Source organism: Pan troglodytes, chromosome 9, assembly GCF_028858775.2.
Source record: "Pan troglodytes isolate AG18354 chromosome 9, NHGRI_mPanTro3-v2.0_pri, whole genome shotgun sequence".
Taxonomy (NCBI): domain Eukaryota; kingdom Metazoa; phylum Chordata; class Mammalia; order Primates; family Hominidae; genus Pan; species Pan troglodytes.
Window position 1 is genome coordinate 109,398,859 of NC_072407.2, and position 22,120 is coordinate 109,420,978.

At 33.9% G+C, this 22,120-nt stretch overlaps 1 protein-coding gene across 4 annotated transcripts in view; it reads right to left on the bottom strand.

Annotated features, from left to right (window-relative positions):
* The window catches only part of CWF19L2 (CWF19 like cell cycle control factor 2), a 120,444-nt gene that overhangs the window by 74,831 nt on the left and 23,493 nt on the right, over nt 1–22,120 (bottom strand). The window contains exons 7-10 of one of the 4 annotated variants that reach the window (XM_522171.8): nt 21,367–21,482; nt 16,528–17,180; nt 5,918–6,011; nt 3,935–4,024 (exon numbers count right to left, since the gene is read on the bottom strand). In XM_522171.8, coding sequence (XP_522171.4) covers nt 3,935–4,024; nt 5,918–6,011; nt 16,528–17,180; nt 21,367–21,482 — 953 coding nt within the window. The remainder of the gene's footprint in view (nt 1–3,934; nt 4,025–5,917; nt 6,012–16,527; nt 17,181–21,366; nt 21,483–22,120) is intronic. The other 3 variants (XM_009424103.4, XM_009424104.4, XM_063783372.1) reach the window with 3 other exon arrangements.

A 22,120-nucleotide genomic window follows, 5' to 3' on the forward strand; every position in this document is an offset into this window, starting at 1 on the left:
GACAAACATACTCTTACCACACGATCCAGCAACCGCATTCCTTGATATTTACCCATAGGAGTTTTTTGGGTTTTTTTGTTTTTTGAGACGGAGTCCCACACTGCCGCCCAGGCTGGAGTGCAGTGGCACAATCTCAGCTCACTGCAATCTCCGCCTCCCAGGTTCAAGCAATTCTCCTGCCTCAGCCTCCCCAGTAGTTGGGATTACAGGTGCCAACCACCATGCTCAGCTAATTTTTGTATTTTTAGTAGAGACAGGGTTTTGCCATGTTGGCCAGGCTAGTCTCGAACTCCTGACCTCAAGCGATCTGCCCATCTCAGCCTCCCAAAGTGCTGGGATTACAGGCATGAGCCAGTGCGCCCAGCCTACCAAAAGGAGTTGAAAACTTCTGTCCACACAAAAAACTGCACACAGATGTGTATAGCAGTTTTATTCATAACTGCAAAAACTTGGATGCACCAAGATGTCCTCCAATAGGTGAATGAATAAGTAAAATGTGGCACCTACAGACCATGAAATATTATTCAGCACTAAAAAGAAGTGAGCTATCAAACCATGGAAAGACAGACAGGAATCTTAAATACATATTAGAAGCCAACCTGAAAATGCTACATACTGTATGATTTCAATTACATGACATTCTGGAAAAGGCAAAACTATGGAGACTAAAAAGATCCGAGGTTGCCAGGAGTTAAGGGGTAGGGAGGGATAAACAGGTGGAACACAGAGGATTTAGTACAGTGAAAATACTCTGTATGATACTACAATGGTGGATACATGTCATTACACATTTATTCAAACCCACAGAATGTACAATACCAAGAGAGGACCTTAATGTAAACTATAGACTTTGGGTGATACAATGTGTCAACGCAGGTTCATCAATTGTAACAAATGTACTCCTCTGGTAGGGGCTATTGATAAGGGGGGAGGCTGTGCTTATGGAGGGGCAGGAAGTATATGGGAAATCTGTGTACCTTCCTCTCAATTTTGCTGTGAACGTAGCACTGTTCTAAAAAATAAAATCTTAAAAAGAAAAGTCTTTGAGGTTTCAAAAATGGAAAATGTTGCAACTGTATGACAGGATTAGAAAAAGGCCATAATGAAGAAGGGTGATGTCTGGCAGAAATAATAAATAGCATAGGTAAATGTGAAAGAGACACTGGTTATGTGTAAGTCTTGGAGGTAGGACTGGAAAACAGGGCCATACTGTGGAAGGCTATGCTGCAGGAAGATCTGGTACTAACAGTTAGCACTAATAAACCACTTCAAGTTTCAGAGTACAAAATTAGTTAACCACAAGGACACCTGAAAACAATAATTTGGCAAAAGTGTGTAAGATAGACTTCACAGTACACCTAGTTCTAGCTATCGTCCCAGTCCCTACTTTTTAATCCTACTAGTAATTTCTCACTCTCCATTCTTTAATCTGTGCAAGAAACTTTTTAAAAATATTAGGTACCACAACTTAGTGTAAACAGCCATTTTCATAAACACACTCTTTATAATGTTATCTAAGTCATGAATGATGTTAGCCTGAAGAAAATTCTAGGGAAGTTGACATTCTCATCTCCTCCCACACTGACAGTAAATTATGTAAATTAATCTTTGAGAACAGACCTTTAAAACCAGTTTTAAACTTCATTATATCCCAAACCTGATTCTCCAAAAGAGCAGCTGACTTTGTCCTTCAGCATCAAAAAGAGGTATCATGTAAAAACAAGTACTTTTGTGGGTTTACATCCTTGCCCTGCACTTACCAGTTGTATACCTGGACAAGTTACTTAACCCTCTGTGCCTCAGTTTCTTGATCTATAAAACTGTAATAATGACATGGACTACCTCAAAGGATACTGTGAAAATTGCATGAGTTATTTTGGGGGAAAGGGGAGGATTTTGTTTTTAGTGTTTTTATTTATTTATTCATTCTTTTTTTAGAGACAGGGTCTCACTCTGTCATCTAGGCTGGAGTACAGTGGTGCAATCATGGCTCACTGCAGCCTGGACCTCCTGGCCTCAAACACTCCTCCACCTCAGCCTCCCAAGTAGCTGGGACTACAGGAGCACACCACCACACCCAGCTAGAGTTATTCATATACATCTAAATCTGTAATGCAGAAGTTGAACTCAGCTGTTCAACTTCTATCTACATTTATGCGTGTGATTATTTTATGCAGTATCATAGATTTAAATATCACTTACATGTTAATAACTCCCAAATTTCTATCTCCAGCACAGAGGACTTTTTCCCAACTACCCAATTCTATCTTCTCCCTACTCCCAACCATCCAACTGCCTACTTGACATCTCCACTTATTCCACACTAACAGGCATCCAAACTCTCAATATATCCAAAACAGAACCTCTGATTTGCCCCAAAACCTATTCTTCCTCTTTCTTCCACAACTCAATTAATGGCTATTCTTTCAGCTGCTCAAGCTAAAAATCTTGGAGTCCTCTTTGCCTCCTCTCTTTAGCCCATTACCCACCCCCCACCTAAACCACCATAAAAATCCTGTCAGTTTTTCTTTCAAAATATATACATAAAGTATTTATACAAATACAAAATGCAATCACTTCTAACCATCTCCATAGCTACTATCTGTCTTGGTCAAAGCCACTATCATTTCTTATCTGCATTATTACAAAAGCCCACCTCTACTTCAGCTTCTGCAAACCATTCTTAATAGAGAATCCAGAATGGTCCTGTCAAAATATGTTTTCTGCTTAAAACCATGTAATAGTTTCTCACCACCTCAGTCAGAAAAAAAAGCCCACCTCCTTACCATGACTTTCAAAGCTTAACATGATCTGGCCACCTATAGTCTCTCTAACCTGTATCTCCTACTTCCCTCTCTCATTTATTCCACTCCAGCAACACCGGTCTCGTTGCTATTCTTCCTACACATCAGACATATTTCCATCTTTGGGCCTTTAAATCTCTGTTCCCTATGACTACTGCGCTCTTCACTCAAATACACAGAAATTCACTCTTCCACTAACTACAAGTCCTTACATAAAGTCCTTACACTTTTTCAACAGAATTGGCCTGTGCATTCCAAGCCACCAACCCACCTGTCACTCAAAATTGCCACTACCCTGCCATAGGGTAACTTTCTGATACACTGTATTATTTTTTAATTTGCTTATCATTTTTATAATTTATTGTTTCCCTCCCTACCCAAATGAAAGTTCCATGCAGGTAGGTGTTTTTATTTGTTTTGTTCACTAACAGATAGATGAATTAATCATAGACCAAAGTAATTTGTTTTACATGAAATGAATAACTAATTCAAGTCTCTCATTCTGAAGGAGACAGTTAAGAAGCAGTTTGACTCATACAGAAGCAATCAGTAAGCAGCACAGTCCAGAATAAAAGCAAGACTCCTTGGTCTCAGCCCGAGGCTTTTTTCCACCAGGGCACACTGATAGAATGTAAGAGAATATATAGAAAACTAAATTTTTTAAAACAAGCATGCATACACATAAACACACAGACACATATACAGACACATCTCACATTAAAATATTACCACTGCCAGCTGGGCACAGTAACTCGCATCTGTAATCTCAGCACTTTTGGAGGTCGAGGCGGGTGGATCATTTGAAGTCAGGAGTTTGAGACCAGCCTGGCCAACATGGTGAAACCCATCTCTACTAAAAATACAAAAATTAGCCAGGCATGGTGGCGCACACCTGTAGTACCAGCTACTCAGGAGGCTGAGGCACAAGAATTGCTTGAACGTGGGAGGCAGAGGTTGCAGTGAGCCAAGATCATGCCACTGCCCTGCAGCCTGGGTGACAGAGCAAGACACTATCTCAAAAAAATAGATAAAATAAAATAAAAAATAAAATAAAATAAAATAAAATATTACCACTGCCCGGTGGTAGTGTTACACAAGGTAATTACATTCTCCAAACTTTTATTACTTACCTCTACCCCAGATTTTTTTGGTATCTGTGTTATAGTTTCTTTGAATTTATTTGCCTTTTCAAGTTGAACTTTAAGTTGTTCAGCTAATTCCTTCAAAAAGAAAAACAAGTAAAATATGTACGATATGTAGTTTAATTCTTTACGACAAAATGTTCAACTTTACACAACAGAAGGAAAAACAGCATAACCAACACTCATGTAGCCATCATCTAATTTCAATTACCAACCCATAGCCTAGTATACTACTTTTTAATGAACTTATCTCAGTTACAAACTTCTTGAATACCTGTGACATGCTTCAAAGATAAATAATTACAAGGACATATATTTTGGAAGAGATAGATGAAGGAAATACATAACCTTAATGACATTTTAATAATTACTAAATATTATAAAAGTTCAATACTTTCAACTTCGGTTATTGGTAACAAAAAAGCTATCACAAGATTTAAACTGTTACCTTCTTTATTGTTGATAATTTAGATGAAAATTCCGAAGATATTTCATTTTTACTCTAGGAAACTTATAGAAATTTATATAAAACAACTGCCATATAAAGCAATAAACCATGAAGTAATACATTAAATAAGTAGATTTATGTGACATGCAAAGAACAGCAGCGCCACCACAGTGTTCTTCTTGAACACAAGAACACATATTTCACCCTTTTACCTAGATGACCTCTCTTTCACTATTTTAACTAATTCCTCTGTACTTTCAAAGCTCAAACTTTACTTTCTTGCTATCGTTACTGTTGTTGGTTTATTTCCCTTACCAATTTCTAGGACGAGTGGAAGTTCAGTGTTTCCAAGGATCAGATTCGAAGAGATAGAGCAGCATATGCAAGATATGCCCTTTATTAGACATAACACAGAAATATCTTGTTTGGTTACCATTTGTTCTACTACAGTATTGTACTAATAGTTTACCAAAACATAAGACTACTTAAAGATCCCTTATATTTGGGTTTGAGATGAGTGCATACATATGACCATGACTGAATCTATTCTATCAAGATGTGGAATATCTGGCTGTGCTATTCTGCCATGTGCACTTAAATATATACATCTCACTGTATATTATTTTAATATGCATGTGACAATAAGTGAATGGATGAATGGATAAATGCAGCTCTTACCAAATCATCCCTATTTCTTACAATTCTGAGGTAAATTAGTCTTAAATCAAACATTACTACAGGAATTAAATAAGTAAGCCTACACAAAGCATCTAACACAATATCAGGCACAGCACATTTACTTAAAACTTGAATAAATGACTTAATCCTCCTTTTTAGGTTCCTAAGTAATTTGGAAAAGTAAAAAGCATTCTTACAAATATATGACAAAAATGAGGTAGAAAAAGTGACATCTTTATCTCCCTTAAATATGCTCAATGAGTTACAAATGCAGGAATAAAGTAAATAGCCAAGTAAAAAAGAAATTTAAAAGCATGAAGTTCCTTAGGATCTTCAATTTCCGAGATCTGACAGAGAAAGTAGATCATTTATTTAGAAGTAGACAGTATTGTTCACAGAAAGGTTCGAGAATTTTTTTTTTTTTTTAAAACACAGTCTCGCTTCGTCACCCAGGCTGGAGTGCTGCAATGGCGTGATCTTGGCTCACTGCAATCTCCGCCTCCCAGGTTCAAGCAATTCTCCTGCCTCAGCCACCCCGGTAGCTGGGATTACAGGCATGCGCCACCACACCCAGCTAATTTTTGTATTTCTACTAGAGACAGGGTTTCACCATTTTGGCCAGGCTGGTCTCGAACTCCTGACCTCAAGTGATCCGCCTGCCTTGGTCTCCCAAAGTGCTGGGATTACAGGCATGGTGCCAGGCCTGAGAATTTCTTTAAGGAATCAATAACCAACAGTTATTTTCACAGTGTGCTATATCCACACTGCTAAGGAACTTCTAAAATTACTCATAAGAAGTTAAACATTTAATCATTATTCTCTAAAGCAACATCTAAGAGTCTTACCATATTCCCCATCATCTCTGCTTTGATAATCTTGGCTCCCAACTTGTTCTTCTCATCAACACTCAGGATGTGAATGGACTCATGCTCTGGACTGCTATTGGAATAGGACAGATTAACAGCATATGAAATATAGGTGCGATGCAAGCAATAACATCAAGACTCAAATGTTATTTTAACTGACCTCAACAAAGCATTCAGTACCAATAGCAGATCATGATTGTAATACATTTAAATTAAACTCAATGTTTTTCCATAAATTGATAAAGTTCTCTGTTACAATGCCACAACCACCTATGGCAGTTATAATAACTGATCAAAATCCCAATAACAATGAGATAAATAGTATTTATCAACTCTTCTTATTTAATATCCCCATACTCATAACTTTAAAAAGGAAACAAACAAAAAACGTTCGAACCAGGCCATAATTCTATACATCTTTGGAAACTCTTCTCATTCGACATAAGTTGTTAATAATCTAAGAAACTGTAAAATGATATATATATCTAACTGCATTCAAAGAATAAAAGCATTGATCATGTGCTTTTTTGTAAAGTCAGTCCAGAACATAACATATAGTCAAATAATATAAACTAGTTTAAAACTGATATCATGTGCCAAACCTATACTATGGAAGCCTCACACAAAAAAACAAACCTCCAGCCAAGGTCAGATTTCCCTAGCTTACTGCCTTAAGAAATAATTCAAGGCTACAGTGCAGGACAGTGACCTCAGTCAGAGTCTGAAGGATTTCTGAGTAAAGGAGACATAGCCAGGAGTCCAAGAATTCCAAGGCAGCTAGAATTCACAGAACAGAGTACCAAAGAAGCGAAAGCTGCACCATAAGAAAATCCCAGAGAACTGCAGAGGGTTCCCCTTGAGTACTCAGCAAGAAACCACCTGCAGTCAGGGAAAGAACTAGCCCAAAGGATTGGAGGTAGAGTACCTGGCATTCCTGGGAACTGCTTATCCAGTCCCACTAGCTAGACTAGGAAATCACGTAATTCAAAAAGCACTAGACACAGTATTAAAGAGTCTTGCTTCATTAGTGGGAAACAGCATGCCCTAGACTAAATGCTGCTCTGGGCCCACCTAAAAAATGTTAAAACAAAAGTTAAAAGGATCAAATGTTTTCCAATTAATCAGAACAATATAAATATTCCAGAACAAAGCTCAGGAATATTTATAGAAATTCAAAAATGTCTAGCACTCAACAAGGTAGTCTGTAAAACTTAGTATCTAATCAATGATGATCAGACAGGCAAATAAGTAGAAAAACACAACCCATAATTAGAACAAAATGCTATCAGTCAAAATCAACCCAGAACTGACACAGATGTAAAAAACAGCAGACAAGGATACTAAAAGTGATTATTATAACTGTGTTCCATATGTTCAAAAAGTCAGACACAACAAAGATATAAAAAAGATCCAAAATAAACTTTTACAGATGAAAACTACAATGTGTGAGATAAAAAATATATGGGTAAGATTAATGGAAAATTAAGCTGCAGAAGTAGAGTTTGGTGAACTTGAAGCAATATGAAAAATGAAACAGAGAAAAGAATCTGTAAAAATGAAAAGAGCATCAGAGGGCTGTGGGACAACCTTAAGTATCCCACCATACATGTAACTGAAGATAACTATTTTTAAAATATATTTGAGGTTTATAACAAGTATAAGTAAAATGTATGAGAACACTAACAGAAAGGAAAGAAAGGGAGAAATATAAATAAACAATGATAAAGTTCTTACACCATTCAGGAATAGCATATCACTTGAAGATAGACTATGATAAGTTAAAGGTATAGTACACCATCAAAGACAAAGCAACCACTATTTAAAAAATATATATATAGCAACCAAGGAAATGAAATGGAATCATAAAAATAATCCAAAACAAGTAAGAAAAAGAGGACGAAGTGAAAAAAGAACAGATGGGAAAAATAGAAAACGAATAGCAAAGTTACATATTTGAACCTAATTATATCAATAACATTATATATAAATGGTCCAAATACCTAAATTAAAAGGCAGAAATTATCAGATGGATATAAAAGCAAAATTCAACTACAAGAAATGTTCTATAAATACACAGACATACGTATGTTAAACATAAAAGGATAGAAAAAGATATACCATGTAAATGCTAGTCAAAAGAAAGTTGAAGTGGCTACATTAATATCAAACAAACAAGATTACAGAGGAAAAAAATATTACCAGGGACAAAGAACGTCATTTCATATGAAAAAGGAGTCAATCCAGCAAGAGCGTTTGAATACATGAGCAAAAACTGACAGAAGAGAAATAAACAAATCCACAATTATAGCTATAAATTTCAATACCTCTCTCTCAATATTTGATAAGATAAATACAATAGTCCCCCCCCTTATCTGAAGGAGTTATGTTCCAAGACCCTCAGTGGAAGCCTGAAATCTTGGATAGTACCAAACCTTATCTGTAGTATTTTTTTCCTATATATACATACATATGTTAAAGTTTGACTTATAAATAAGGTATAGTAAGACACTAACAACAACAACCAATAACAAAATAGTACAATTACAACAATATACTGTAATAAAAGTTATGTGACGGTGGTATCTCTTGCAGAATACTGTAATATTTTCAGAGCATGGTTGATCATGGGTAACTGAAAACTCAGAAAGCAAAACCATGGATAAAGGGGGACTACTGTAAACAGAATCAGCAAGCATAAGGAAGACCTGAATAATACTATCAACTAACATGCCCAAATGGACATCCATAGAACACACCACCCAACAAGAATAGAAGTCACATTCTTTCCAAGTGCATACAAAATATTTCCTGAGATACACCATTTTCTAAGCTATACAAACAGTCTCACAAATTTAAAGGAATTCAAGTTGTATAAACTATGTTCTTTTATCACAATGAAATTAATTAGAAATCATTAACAAAAGTCTCTGGAAAATCCTCAACTATAATATTTGGAAACTAAATAGTGCAACTGTAAATAACCCATGGGTCAAAAATAAGACCAAAGGAAAATTATATAACACATGTCTGAACTGGTGGAATGCTGCTAATTCAGGGGGAAATTCATAGCACTAAATATTTATATTAGAAAAGATCTCAAATCAATCCCTCATCTTACACCTTAAGAAAGCAGAAAAAGAGCAAATTAAAACAAAGTTTAAAAATTCAAAAAACAATAAAAATCAGAGTAAAATAAATAGAAAATAGAAAAACAATAAATTCAGTGAAACCAAACGCTGATATTTAAGGCAATAAAATTGATAAACCTATAGCCTGCCTGATAAAAAAGAGATCTAAATTACTAGTAGAGAGGTAACAGCACTACATGTTGTAAGCACTTTACAAAAAGATATCCAGATGGCAAATAAGCACATAGAGAGATGTTCGGCATCAGTAGTCATTAGCCATTAGGGGAATACAAATTAAAACCACAATGAGCTACCACTACACATCCGCTAGAAGAGCTAAAATTTACAAGACTGACCATTCCAAGTTTTTACAAGGATGTGGAGAAACTGAAACTCTTATACACTGTTGGTGATCATGTAAAATGGTACAATCACTTTGGAAAACAGTTTAGCAGTTTCTTAGTATTTAAACATACAGTTACCATATGATTTAGCTACTGCTCTCCTAGGTATATTTATCCAAGAGAAAGGAAAGCATATGTCAACACAAAGATTTGTACCTGAATGTTCAGAATTGTACATAATTTATAATAGCCAAAACGTGGAAACAATCTCAAATTCACCAACAGGAGAATGGAAAAACAAATTGTGATGTACCCACCAATAGTATATTACCCATCAATAAAAAGGAATGAACTACTGACATATGCAACAACATAAATGAAGCTCACAATAATTACTCTGAGTGAAAGAAGACAGACCAAAAAAAGAGTGCATAATGTATGATCCCATTTACATTGAACTCTAGAAGATGCAAACTACGGTTGACCCTTGAACAACACAGGGGTGAACTGCCCAGGTCCACTTACACAGATTTTTTTCACCCAAACGTCAATCAAAAATACAGCATTCATGTGATGTAAAAACTACATATACAGAGTAATATTTTCATACATGTGGATTCCAACTTGAGTATGTGCGACTTTGGAATACTTGAGTGGTCCTAGAACCAACTCCCACGAATTCCAAGGGACAACTGTAGTCTATAATGAAAGAAAGCAGATGTGGTTGCCTAGGAGTGGAGAGCAGGGGTGTGGGAAAGCAGGAGAGAGAGATTATAAAAGGGCACAAAGGCTTTCAGGGGGGTGATGGTTTAATGAGAACATATGCATTTCAAAATATACCAAAATGTACACTTTTGTATATTTGCAGTTTATTATATGTCAATTATACCTCAAAGTTTTTTTTAACCCTCAAAGGGAGTAATACATTTTAAAACCAGAGTATAACTAATTTGTCATAATCTTAAATATAAAGGATATATCTGGTATTATTAGTTTTCCTGAATTCCCAGATTCTATAATACTCTATGAAAATTAACCTTAATCATATTTTCTACAAATTTGGTTTTCCAAATCAAAACATGACCTACCAACAATATATGGAAATTATTTTTAAATAGTGAATTCCTCTGGGAGGGGAATCTTTTAACAGACAGATAGCATTGGAATAAAAAAAAATCTCTACAGAAAATGTATAGTAGCCATTTCTTCCCACATTGTTGAAAGGAAAGGCAATACTCTGGTGTTTAAGAAATCTAAAATATTTGAGGTAAAGCAACACTAGAAAGTAACATATTTTCATTCCCCTCATATTATTTCAGTCATTTTAAAAAACAATGAAAATGAACAGTAGGGACACTGCATTCATGTAAGCAGGAGAATGTTATTACTTTTTATATGCATCCGTGGGCTGAGTTATTGCTTGTTTTATTAGTTGTACTTTTTTGTATGGAAAATATTTTTCAGTACTTTTTCAAATTAAATGCTAAGGTACATGTCATTTTTATTGTATTGCAAATGTAATTTACCAGAATTTCTGGCAAACTAATCATCTCTCTCTTTTACTTACTAACCAAAACAACTTTCCTCAATTTGCATTCTTTCCCATTCAATTTTCCAAAATTCCCTGCTTTAAAAACTTATGTTTATTATGTGGAATTATAGATATTACATTTTTACATGTATGTATAACACAAATTAAATAACCACAGTTCATGCCCCTTCTAAAGAGCACCAGTGCAATTATTCCCCTATGAAGTCGCTTTCTCCAGGGTCTGTCTCTCAAATTCTTGTTTCCTAAGTGAGAAACTTCTTGGCTTCTTTTCCTTCTGCCATTTGTACCTGACCAGGTTTTTCTTTCCAACTAAAGTTATGTCTAGTTCCTCCATTTCTCATCTCAACATCGGCCAACTAAGAAACCAAAGAACAAAAGAAAGGTTCTTTAGGATAACGAAGCTATTTACGCAGTATTTCTACAATCCTTTCTGTTATTCCAATAGATGCTTACTATAAACCAGATGTAGAACAAGTCCACACATAATCTCCTATTGAGCTCCATATCCAGAAATAAGTCAACTTGCAAGCAACCTTAAGTCTGACAGGATCAGAAGAATTAAAGACCAAGCCATCCATCAATCCATCTCCTTCTCTTGAGGAGAAATGTTTGAGGATTATTAACACAAACGACTACATCAAATGTCAATATGACAATAGATACCTACTAATATATATGAGCAAAAAAAAAAGTATAAATACCTAAAAACAGGGTACTAATCAAATTCTCAGTTTCTAATGTGAGCTTCTCATGAAGAACTAAAAGTTGTTTCTTTATAATACCAATACCAATCATAACTGACTCTCCATATATAGATCAAGGGGATCACCAATATTCTGGGAATCATATGTCAAAAAAATACTGGCATTAAGTCATTAAGAAAGAATTCCTAAAATTTCTCCCTTGTCACCCACAATCTGTAGCCACATTTCCCTCTTTTTTTTTTTTTTAACTATCTCCACCCAAAGCTAATCCTTCTACTTTTATAACTGAAATGGACCCCACACTCACCCATACTAACCTCAGGGATCTTGCTCAGTTGCCCCATCTATCATCTGCCTAGCTGTCTTGCTTCTTCTAAAATGGATACTGACTCTTTTCCATTAAATATAAACATGTTCTAGTATAAATACACTTTCTATCTCTACCATTCCATAACTCTTAATAATTTAGTCTACTAAAATCTGGATTCTATACACCCTTTTATAATAAAAAAAAAAGCCCGGATTAAGTAGCCAAAGAAGTTTGTTATTATCCATCCAAAGCGCACATCTTTGTCATTTTACTTTCCTCTTCCCCTCACTTCTCAGGATAAAAGTTTAGATATTCAATCAAGGAAGGGCAATGAAGGTAGGCTGAAGTGCATCTAAAGCCCACGAGTTCCAGAAGATAACTAGAATCTCAATAGATCTTTAAAACAGGTGATTTCCATTGTCATGAAATGGAATGCTCCACACAATTTTTTTAGTATTTTCTAACGAGAATTAAATTGTTTATTAGTAGATGAGGATAAATGACAAAAATATACAAGAATTCTGAACATCTTTTATAGTAGTAATTTCAACATTAAGTTACTTGAACACAATGTAACAGTAATAGGTGTCAAGTAAAGACATTTAAATGAAAGTTGTTGAGCACAAAGTAACTGAAGAAAATATTATTCTATTTTATTTTGTGAACACCACAGCAAAGACACTGTTCTACAGCAAACATCAGGGAATGGGCTCTTCCTTTCTTTCCCCAAGTGTTTATAATGATGAGCAAATGCTTTGAAAGAAACATCACCATGACACCTGCAATTATCCTGCAAAAAGAAAAAAAGCCCAAACATGTCTCAATTTCAAGAATTACTGCTATATTTCAGAAGTCCTTTTTATAATTAATTTCTAAAAAGCAAATCCTATTTTCACATTAAAATGTACTCTCTTTGAAACACACACACACACACACACACACAGAGGTTGAAAACCTTTGAGAAATAAGTAACTAAAAGAGCTCTAGCCCAGTAACATTTTTAAAACCTGAAATTAGTCATGCATAGCATAACGACGTTTCACTCAACGACAGACCACATGACAGTAATCCCGTAAGATTATAATGCTGTATTATTACTGGATCTTTTCTATGTTATGTTTAGATACACAAATACTTATCATTGTGTTACAATTGCCAACAATGCTCAGTACAGTAACATGTTCTACTTTGCAGCCTAGAGGCAACAGGCTGTACCATATAGTGTAGGTATGCACTAAGCTTAAGTACACACTACGCTGTCCACACAATGACATCACCTAATAATGAATCTGCCTAATGACAATTTCTCAGAATATATCCCCATTGTTAAGCCACATATAATTTTATTATTCTTGCGCTGGCAGTGTTCACAGATCTCCCTTATTTACCAGCTGCTCTCATATTTGCTTCCTTGCTTAAAGATCTCACAACTATACTCAAAGCCTTCAGAATCTAGCATCCTTTGCTTGCCCTTCTGGGCTATAGTAACAAACTCTGCCAAGAATGACATCCAAAGGTTAAAATATTATATAAAATGGATTAGTTTCTGATATTAAATTTGTAAAACCAAAATTAAGGACTTCTCATTAATTTTTGTTCACATTACATACTCCTCTAAGTTTTAAATTCCTGGAAATACTTAGCCAATATATTTTCTAACAAAAGAAAAATATATGCAAAAGCACATTTCATTTCTAATAATAAAAAGCTCAAGGTTCTCAATTGCATGGCAGTGGACGTTTTTCTGCTAGTTAACATAATCGCAGGGCCTAAAATGAATAAAGAAAAAGAGTGATAAATTTGAACACATTAAAGAAAGAATGAAAAATGAAAGGAAATTTACAAATGATGAAAAATCTATTTGTATTACATGACAAATATAAAGAGCTCTCACAAACAAACAATAACTCAAAAAAAGGGCAAAACATATGACTAGTTAACAAAAAAATACAAATAAACAACACATAAAAGTATGGCAAACTTCACTCATATTTTAAAAAATAAAAATCAAAGAGTCTGTTTCTCAACTACACATATGGCAAAGATTTAAAAAGTTCAATAATACTATCAGCAAGAAGTAGGAGAAAAGTCATCCCAATGCAATATAAAAGTCTAAATTGGTTAATACTGCAAAATATGTAAAAAGTAAAATGCATGTACTCTTTGACCTGACAGTTCCACTCCTTGGAATTTATTTTACAGCTATATTTAAATAGCATGCAAAGATACTCACAAAAAATTAAATGCGGAATTGTTTCTTAGAGCAACAAAGTGGAAACAACCTAAAATTCCATCAATAGGAAACCAGTGAAAAATATTAGGTTATGCCTAAGTTTTACAATGGAGTATTAAAGAGCCTTCAAAATAAAAAAATGTAGGTACATATAGGCTAAAGTAAAAAGATCTTTAAGATATACTTATTGGGAAAAAAAACCAAGATTTTGAATGGTATATGCATTGTAGAGCTATTTAACTTACATATATTAAATATATAATATATAAGTTATGTTTTTATAAAATTTTATACATTAAGTTAAATATATATATTACACATTTTCAAATACACTAAAAAATTTGGAAAGACACTACCAACACTGTTAACCTGGCAAATAGGATTAGGGTTGGAAGTGACATGAAAGGGAGATTTACTTTTTCATTTTATACTCACCTATGCTTCATATTCTTGTTTTATACTCTTCTGTCTATATTGTTTAAATTTTATACATATACATTTATTAAGATTACAAATGGCATGTTCTAAAAAATAATACTGGTGTAAATAACAAGAAAGGTAAAGATATATGAACAATACATACAAAGAAGTAAAAACTAATTCAACTAATTTTTCCAATCATGACCATTCACTTATAAGACAAAGATTATTTGTAACAACTAGGCATTCTTCAAGGTCCTGTCTTGGTCTCCTACTTTACAACCACTCTACATTCTCAGGAATCTTTTTTCTTTTTTTGGATGATTCCTAGATTTTTCTTTCCCTCTCCAGCCAGTCACAGAATTCATAGAAAGCCTCAAACCCTCTGTACCATCAAATTAACACAGCGAACAAAGAATACTGTCTTCAAAGGAAAAATTACATGTATACATACATATATATACACACATATATAGCTTTTAGTGAGTGCTGTCTTCAAACCGAAAAATTATATACATACACACACGTATACATACACAGCTTTTAGTGAGTGCCTGTATTATAGTGTATCTATCAGAAGCTTACAACTTAAATAAGACATACAAATATGCAGCAATCAGACAACCGGTTGGAATACTAATTGTGTGGTATTACTTTGCAGACATTTTGCTTAGCTACAGTCACAGAAGAAGGCCTACAGATCATCCAAATGCTAACCCAATCCTAATGATATCAGGAAATAAGAGCCTCATTCCCCTAGTGACTGGGAACTGGAAATAGTCTACCACCCAGGGCACCTGGAGTGAAGACTGGACAATTACATATGCATACAGCCTTAGACACTAATCCCTGCCATGTTTGTTTAGTCAATACAATTGGATTTCTCCTTCCACTTCCTGGGAGGAAAGCCCTGATGTGAACCAGAGTCCATTTGACTGGGGCTTAATCACTCAGTTCAGATTTTGCCAGCTCCCTCCCACCGAAAATTACACACTGAGTTTTATAATCCACTGCTTCAGATGGAGTCATTAACAAAAGTGATTTATCAGACTAACAACCCCAAACCACAGTGCTTTTATCTACTACAACCATGTGTTTCTATTATTTCCTAAAACCTCTTCCTTTAGTGTCCCACTCATTTGGTGCTATTTTTAAACATATTTTAATGATCATTCACGTGTAAGTTGTTACCCTTTGGACACTTTTTTTTCTGGCTATCTCCAACAGGGCCAGCAAATTTCTAAAGCAAATTTTCTTAGGTTTAGTCCCATTCAACCTGGGTTTCCTCATCTTCTAACCCAGCCCTACATAAATGCAACATATATTTTATATTTAAAACTCTAATATTATCTTTAAAATCTGTCAATTGCCCAAAGTGGATTATTTCTTTCTTTGTGCAAAATAACAACCATAATTCATGCTCCCCTCTGCAAGATCTCTGGCATGTATTTGTCACTTTATATTTGGGCCGTGGCAGCGTGTTTTCCTTTTGTCTCCTAGACTTCCTACAGACATGCAGTATTTATGATTATGATTATACTCAACAATAAGATAATTTCCTTAGAAAGTAATGGCATTGGTAACAAAATCTACCAAAATATCTCCTGCAGCACATACATTTAAAACATTAACTCATTCAGTTTTTTAAATTGCAAAGCAGCAACATATTTTGAACAAATATAGCTACTGAATTCTTTCAGCTCTTAAAAAAAAAAAAAACCTATGAAATAAAATGCAATCCATACCACAATACTGCCTGTTAAATCTGCATATCTTACCCCTTCTATCAATTTTAAGAAATGTGAGATCATAGTCATAGCTAATAACTGATGTTCTAAAAATACAGTTCTGTTCTTTGAACTCTCTGGATCTTATTAGGTTAAAAAATGATAAAATACCCAGCAAATGTAGACTTTGTATCCCGTAGACGTTCTTTTTTTGGAGGGTCATCTCTCAAGACTTCATCTTGTGATTTTTCTCTTGGATCTTCTGGAACATGTTGGTATTCATCAGTACTGGTTTCCGATGGCTTTTGATTTGAATGTTTCTTGTCTCCTCTCCCATCAGAGCGACTCCATGATGTTAATCTTTCTTCACTGTTCTTGGTGGGTTTTCTAAAACCACTACACAAAGAGCCCTGAGCTACCAATGCTGAAGATGAACTAGGTGGTTCAAATTTTCTGCCCTTGCTGTGAAATGACAGTTCTTCATCATCAGAGGGTCTTAAGAATTTAGCTCTCAAATTGCCAAAAGAAAACTCTTGATTTTGCCTTGGGTTAGATTCTCTTCTACACGTTTCTAAAGACCCAGGTCTCTTATCTTTTTCATCACCAATAAATTTTTCATTATTGCTATTTTTTGCAGTATCTGTTGTAGCATATCTATCCCTTGAACTGTTACCATATTTTACTAAGTCTGATTCTCTACTTTCTTGACAATTTTGTGCTTTATCTGAATATGTGGGTTTCCTCCACCGTTCCCGTCTATAATCTTCTTTCGTGGATGCAGCTTTTTCAGCATCTTCTAATTTTGACTGAAATATTTCCATTGACTACAAAGGAGAAAAATTAAACAAGATATCTAAAATTAGGAACGGCTCAGTGACTTGCACCCCACATGTCACTGTATGACTCACTGCTAAGTGGCACACTGAAAAGCCCACTAAGGGGGTGAAAGAAGACCCATACAATCATCCTATACTGAAACGAATACTTTCTAAAAATGTGTAAACAATTAAAAATTATTAAATAACAAAAAAGATTCCAAAAGGATAGCCAGTTACACCAAACACTCTGCACTAACACAAAGTATAACACAGAAAACAGTAGAGACAAACTTTTCAAAAAACACTTAATTCCTATTGGTTGTGAGATTCAAGAGGTTAAATTGCTAAAACAGATTCTCACCAAAAAAAAAAAAAAAAAAAAAAAAAAACAATAGTTCAAGAACAAGAAAGACTTGGAAATAAAAAATTATGTGTCCCAAAAAGCTGCCAAGATACACCAAAAGGAAGAAAAGACAGTGCTGAAAACTAAATTAACCTGGGAATTCTCTATATTTTAGGAAAAGGTAGTAAATAAATGTAAGTTATAAGAAAAAAAGACACATGAACAATTGATTCTAGAAAATCTAATATGCATTTATTAGTACTTCCAGAAAGATGGAGCAAAGATGATGGGAATAGAGCATTAATTTTAAAAATATATAAGAAAATTTCCCCAGCCGATTTCTCAGAAGGACTCATCCAATAGCCTTGGGTGGGGGAGAAAGAAGAAAAACACAGAAAAAAACCCTAATACCTGAATCTCAAAACTCAAGGAAAAAAAAAAAAACCTTTACAAGGACTAGATCAGGGAAGGAGTCAATAAGTGTGAGCCTGTATATGGATAGGGGTAGATAAATAACAAATTATCCACAAAGGAAAGGCAGACTTACAGCTGTTCATCCATAATAATAAGTAAATAATAGAATGAAGATTAAATTTTGAAAACAAAATTAAGCTATAATTCTATATAGAGAATTCAATTCACAGTCAAATTATCCTTCCTTGGTATGGGCCAAAGAAAATCATTTTCAAAAATGCAGGGAATCAGAGGGCATATCACTAGCAATTCTGAGGGAAAAAAATTACTCAAGATGATTAAGACACACCATCAATGAATTCGGGCAAAGATCTCTGAAAAAAAGAACAGATGCTAAAAACCAAATGTCAAATGCAATGGTCAAGTCTAAATAACTATTCTTGTAGTTGCAAACTTTAAAACAATTTTCAAGGAAAAGATGCATCATACATAGAAACAGAAAGTAGGAAGGTGGTTACTGGAAGGAGAGGGGATGAGAAGATGGAGGTCAAAGAGTCAGAAGTTTCCATTATGTAAGATAACTAAGCCTGGAGATATGATGTACAGTATGAGGACTACAGTTAATAATATCACGTTATATACTGAAAATTTGCTAAGAGAGTAGATTTTAGGTATTTTTACCACAAAAAAAAAAGGAGAATAACTACGTAAGATAAATGATACACTAGTTTGCTTAACTCCAGTAATTATTTCCCCATGCACATCAAGACGTCATGGAATACATACCTTAAACATATACAACATAAAAAATAAAAAATTAAAATTAAAAAAAACAAAAAAGTACCTTTTACTCAACTTTGAATATAAGGATACTTAAACATGATACTCTTAATCTTAAATGCAAAAGTCATTATTTAAAGACAAAAAGACAATACCAGCTTCCATTCCTGTTATCAAAGTTCTAAAATTATAACTATTTCAAGAAGAAAAGAAAGTTTAAATATTAACAGAGAGGAAAAAAACAAAATAATTATTTGCATATAACTACCTTTCCACATAACCCAAAATTTTTAAAATTAGGATAATAAAAGTTTAAAGAATTGGCCGACCAGCACCAACACCAAGTCAGAAAACATTTTTAAAATTCAATTTATAATATAAAAAAATAAAAATAACCTCAATGGCATATGCATAATAACTGCACAGAGAAAAATACTGAAGAGCATAAATAAATAGTGTTTTGGGATGGGATGACTCTATATTATAAAGATACTAGTTGTCCTTAATTTATCTATACATTTAGTTAAATTTAAATAAAAACTCCAAAAAGAGTCGTAAATTTATAATAAATTTTGGAAAAATATTTATTTCTATTGAGCTTAAACTAAATTTACTAAGAAAAATAAACACATAAGAAAGCAAAGCTAATTTTTTTGGTGACTAACAAGAGATTTATCACATAGTGACTACCACATAGTAGGTGTTTATTATTTGCTGTCTGCATAATTTACTGAAAACCACAATAATTAGAAAAGTATGATACAAATTCCAGGAAAAGACAGAAAAATCAATGAAACAGATCCGAGAGTAAAGGAACAGACCCATGTATATAAGAAAATTTAATGTATAACAAATGTGTCATTTCAAATTAGTGAGAAAAAATAATTCATTCAATACATAGCAAACAACTATATAAGACTTATGCAAAGTTTGATGCCTATTTCATACCATACACAAATATATATTCCAGAAAAATTAAAGATAAAACATAAAAAATAAAACTGAACAAGCACTCAAGTAAGTACAGCTGCATATTTTTACGATTGTGGGGTGGGGAAGGCCTGTCAATAAATTATACCAAGAGCACTAATTCATGAAAAAATAATATGAGGGATTTTGATAGGTAAAAATATTTAAAACTTATCCATAGCAAATTATCAACAAAGTAAAAAACATCAAGCCGAAGGGGAGAAATCTGAACAGATTTATTAAAAAGTCTTAAATTATTATCCCAAAAGAAAAATGGGCAAACAATATCAATAGTCAATTCACTAAAAAATACAAATGGTCAAAATAAATGTAAAAAAATTCCAATTCGGCTGGGCGCAGTGGCTCACGCCTGTAATCCCAGCACTGTGGGAGGCCAAGGTGGGCAGATCACGAGGTCAGGAGTTCAAGACCAGCCTGACCAATATGGTGAAACCCTGTCTCTACTAAAAACTAAAAATACAAAAATTAGCCAGGCGTGGTGGTGTGCTCCTGCAGTCCCAGCTACTTGGGAGGCTGAGGCAGGAGAATAACTTGAACCGAGGAGGCAGAGGTTGCAGTGAGCCGAGATCGTCCCACTGCACTCCAGTCTGGGTGACAGAGCAAGACTCCACCTCAAAATAAAAATAAAATTCCAATTCACCAGTAAACAAATGTATAAAAACAAAAGCAAAACTTAAAAACTTTGCCAATCACAACAGCATGAACTATAAGAACTAATCTTACTGTTGAAAATTATGTGATAAAAGAGATATTTTTAAGTATGATTTGCTCATTCTTTCTGTAGAGAAATCTGGCAATATGTACCTTGCTTTAAATGTCTATATCCTTTAAACAGGCAATTTCACTTTTAGTAATTCACCAACAAGAAAAATATGCAAAATGCATTGGGCATAGACAGTCAGCACGGTGCTATCTAACAAGGGAAAGGAAAAGCATATAAATGGTCATCTACTGACCAATAAATAAAGGAAAAGCCTATAAATATATTTAAAAAATTAAGAGGTCATTAAAATGTATATATTTACTGGCATCCAACTATGTGTACATTATTAAGTTTAAAAAGCCAGGGCATATTCTACGAGTCTACTTTAAAACTCTGGGGGAAAATATCTGGAAAAATATATTCCAGAAATCTTACTACTTTCTAAACCTGCTTTCCCCCGGCAATTGAAGAGAAAAAAAAGAATATCAATAATTACTGCAATAGAAAGATTGTCCAGAACGATGGGGAAACTGGTTCTAAAATATATACTGTTGCACAGTTTCATTGTTTTAAGAGTATATATACACTCTTTTAAAAAAATCCGTAAAGTACCCAAACTCTAGAATATACCTAACTCTGGAATATAAAAAATTTCAACAGTGGTTACCTCCAGAAGTGTACCATGCAGACTTTCCGGCATTGTTTAAATTTTCTTACAATAAGAAAATTTTTTTTACATTAAACACACCCACATTTAAGTTTTATATACTTAAGCTTTACATTCATTATGTCAATAAAAATATGATACATGTTTAATAATAATGAAAAGCAGAAAATTACTTCAGTAGTATAAAGACATGAAATATTAATTCAATTCTTCATGGCACAAAACAAAGCTAAAGGCACTTAATTTTTCACCTAATTCTGAAAATAAGAGGCATCTCCTTAAAACAGATACTCACCCCATATCTTTCGGCTACAATGTCCTCAAAGTTTCTACTTTGTTTCTCAGCTTGTTCCTTCATTCTTAGATAAGATTTCCTTAGCCAGCTTAATCCACCATCTTCTACCACTGAAACTAAATTCCAGTATTAAATATTAGTTATACTTTTAATGTGGTTATCATACAATTAATATGTATTGCTTCTATGACTTCTAAAATACAAAAATAAATATTTTTCTTTAAATATATAAGTGCCTTTGGAATTTTATATATATATATATATATATATTTCAGTGCCTGTATGTAAGCCACAGAGTTTTGCCACTAGAAAGAAGGAAAAGAAAAATAAAACTATAAGAAAATTGCAATCTAAGAGAATAAGAATAAAAGGACATAATTAATTACAATAAAAATAATGTGACTGCTACTATAAAAAGATATAATGGACTCTAGAAAGTGGGAGGTCAGGGAAAACTCCACAAACCAGGCTCAAGAAAATGAGTTGGGTTTCTATTTCAAACAGGCAAGGGTAGGGAGGACATTCCAAGAAATAATTAAGGAATAAAAGGACACACAGAGAAAGGGAGAGAAAAAAAGCTACCTCAGCTGCAGAACAAAGAACAAATAAGGAGGCTATGGAAGATAATGCCAAAGTGGATGTTAAAACAAATTATCTTACTTTAGTCATAATTACCAACCATGAACATTTGAAAGCCTTCAACTAATTTATTAAGCTGGCTTTATTTTCTTCTTTACACATCACGCTTTGGATA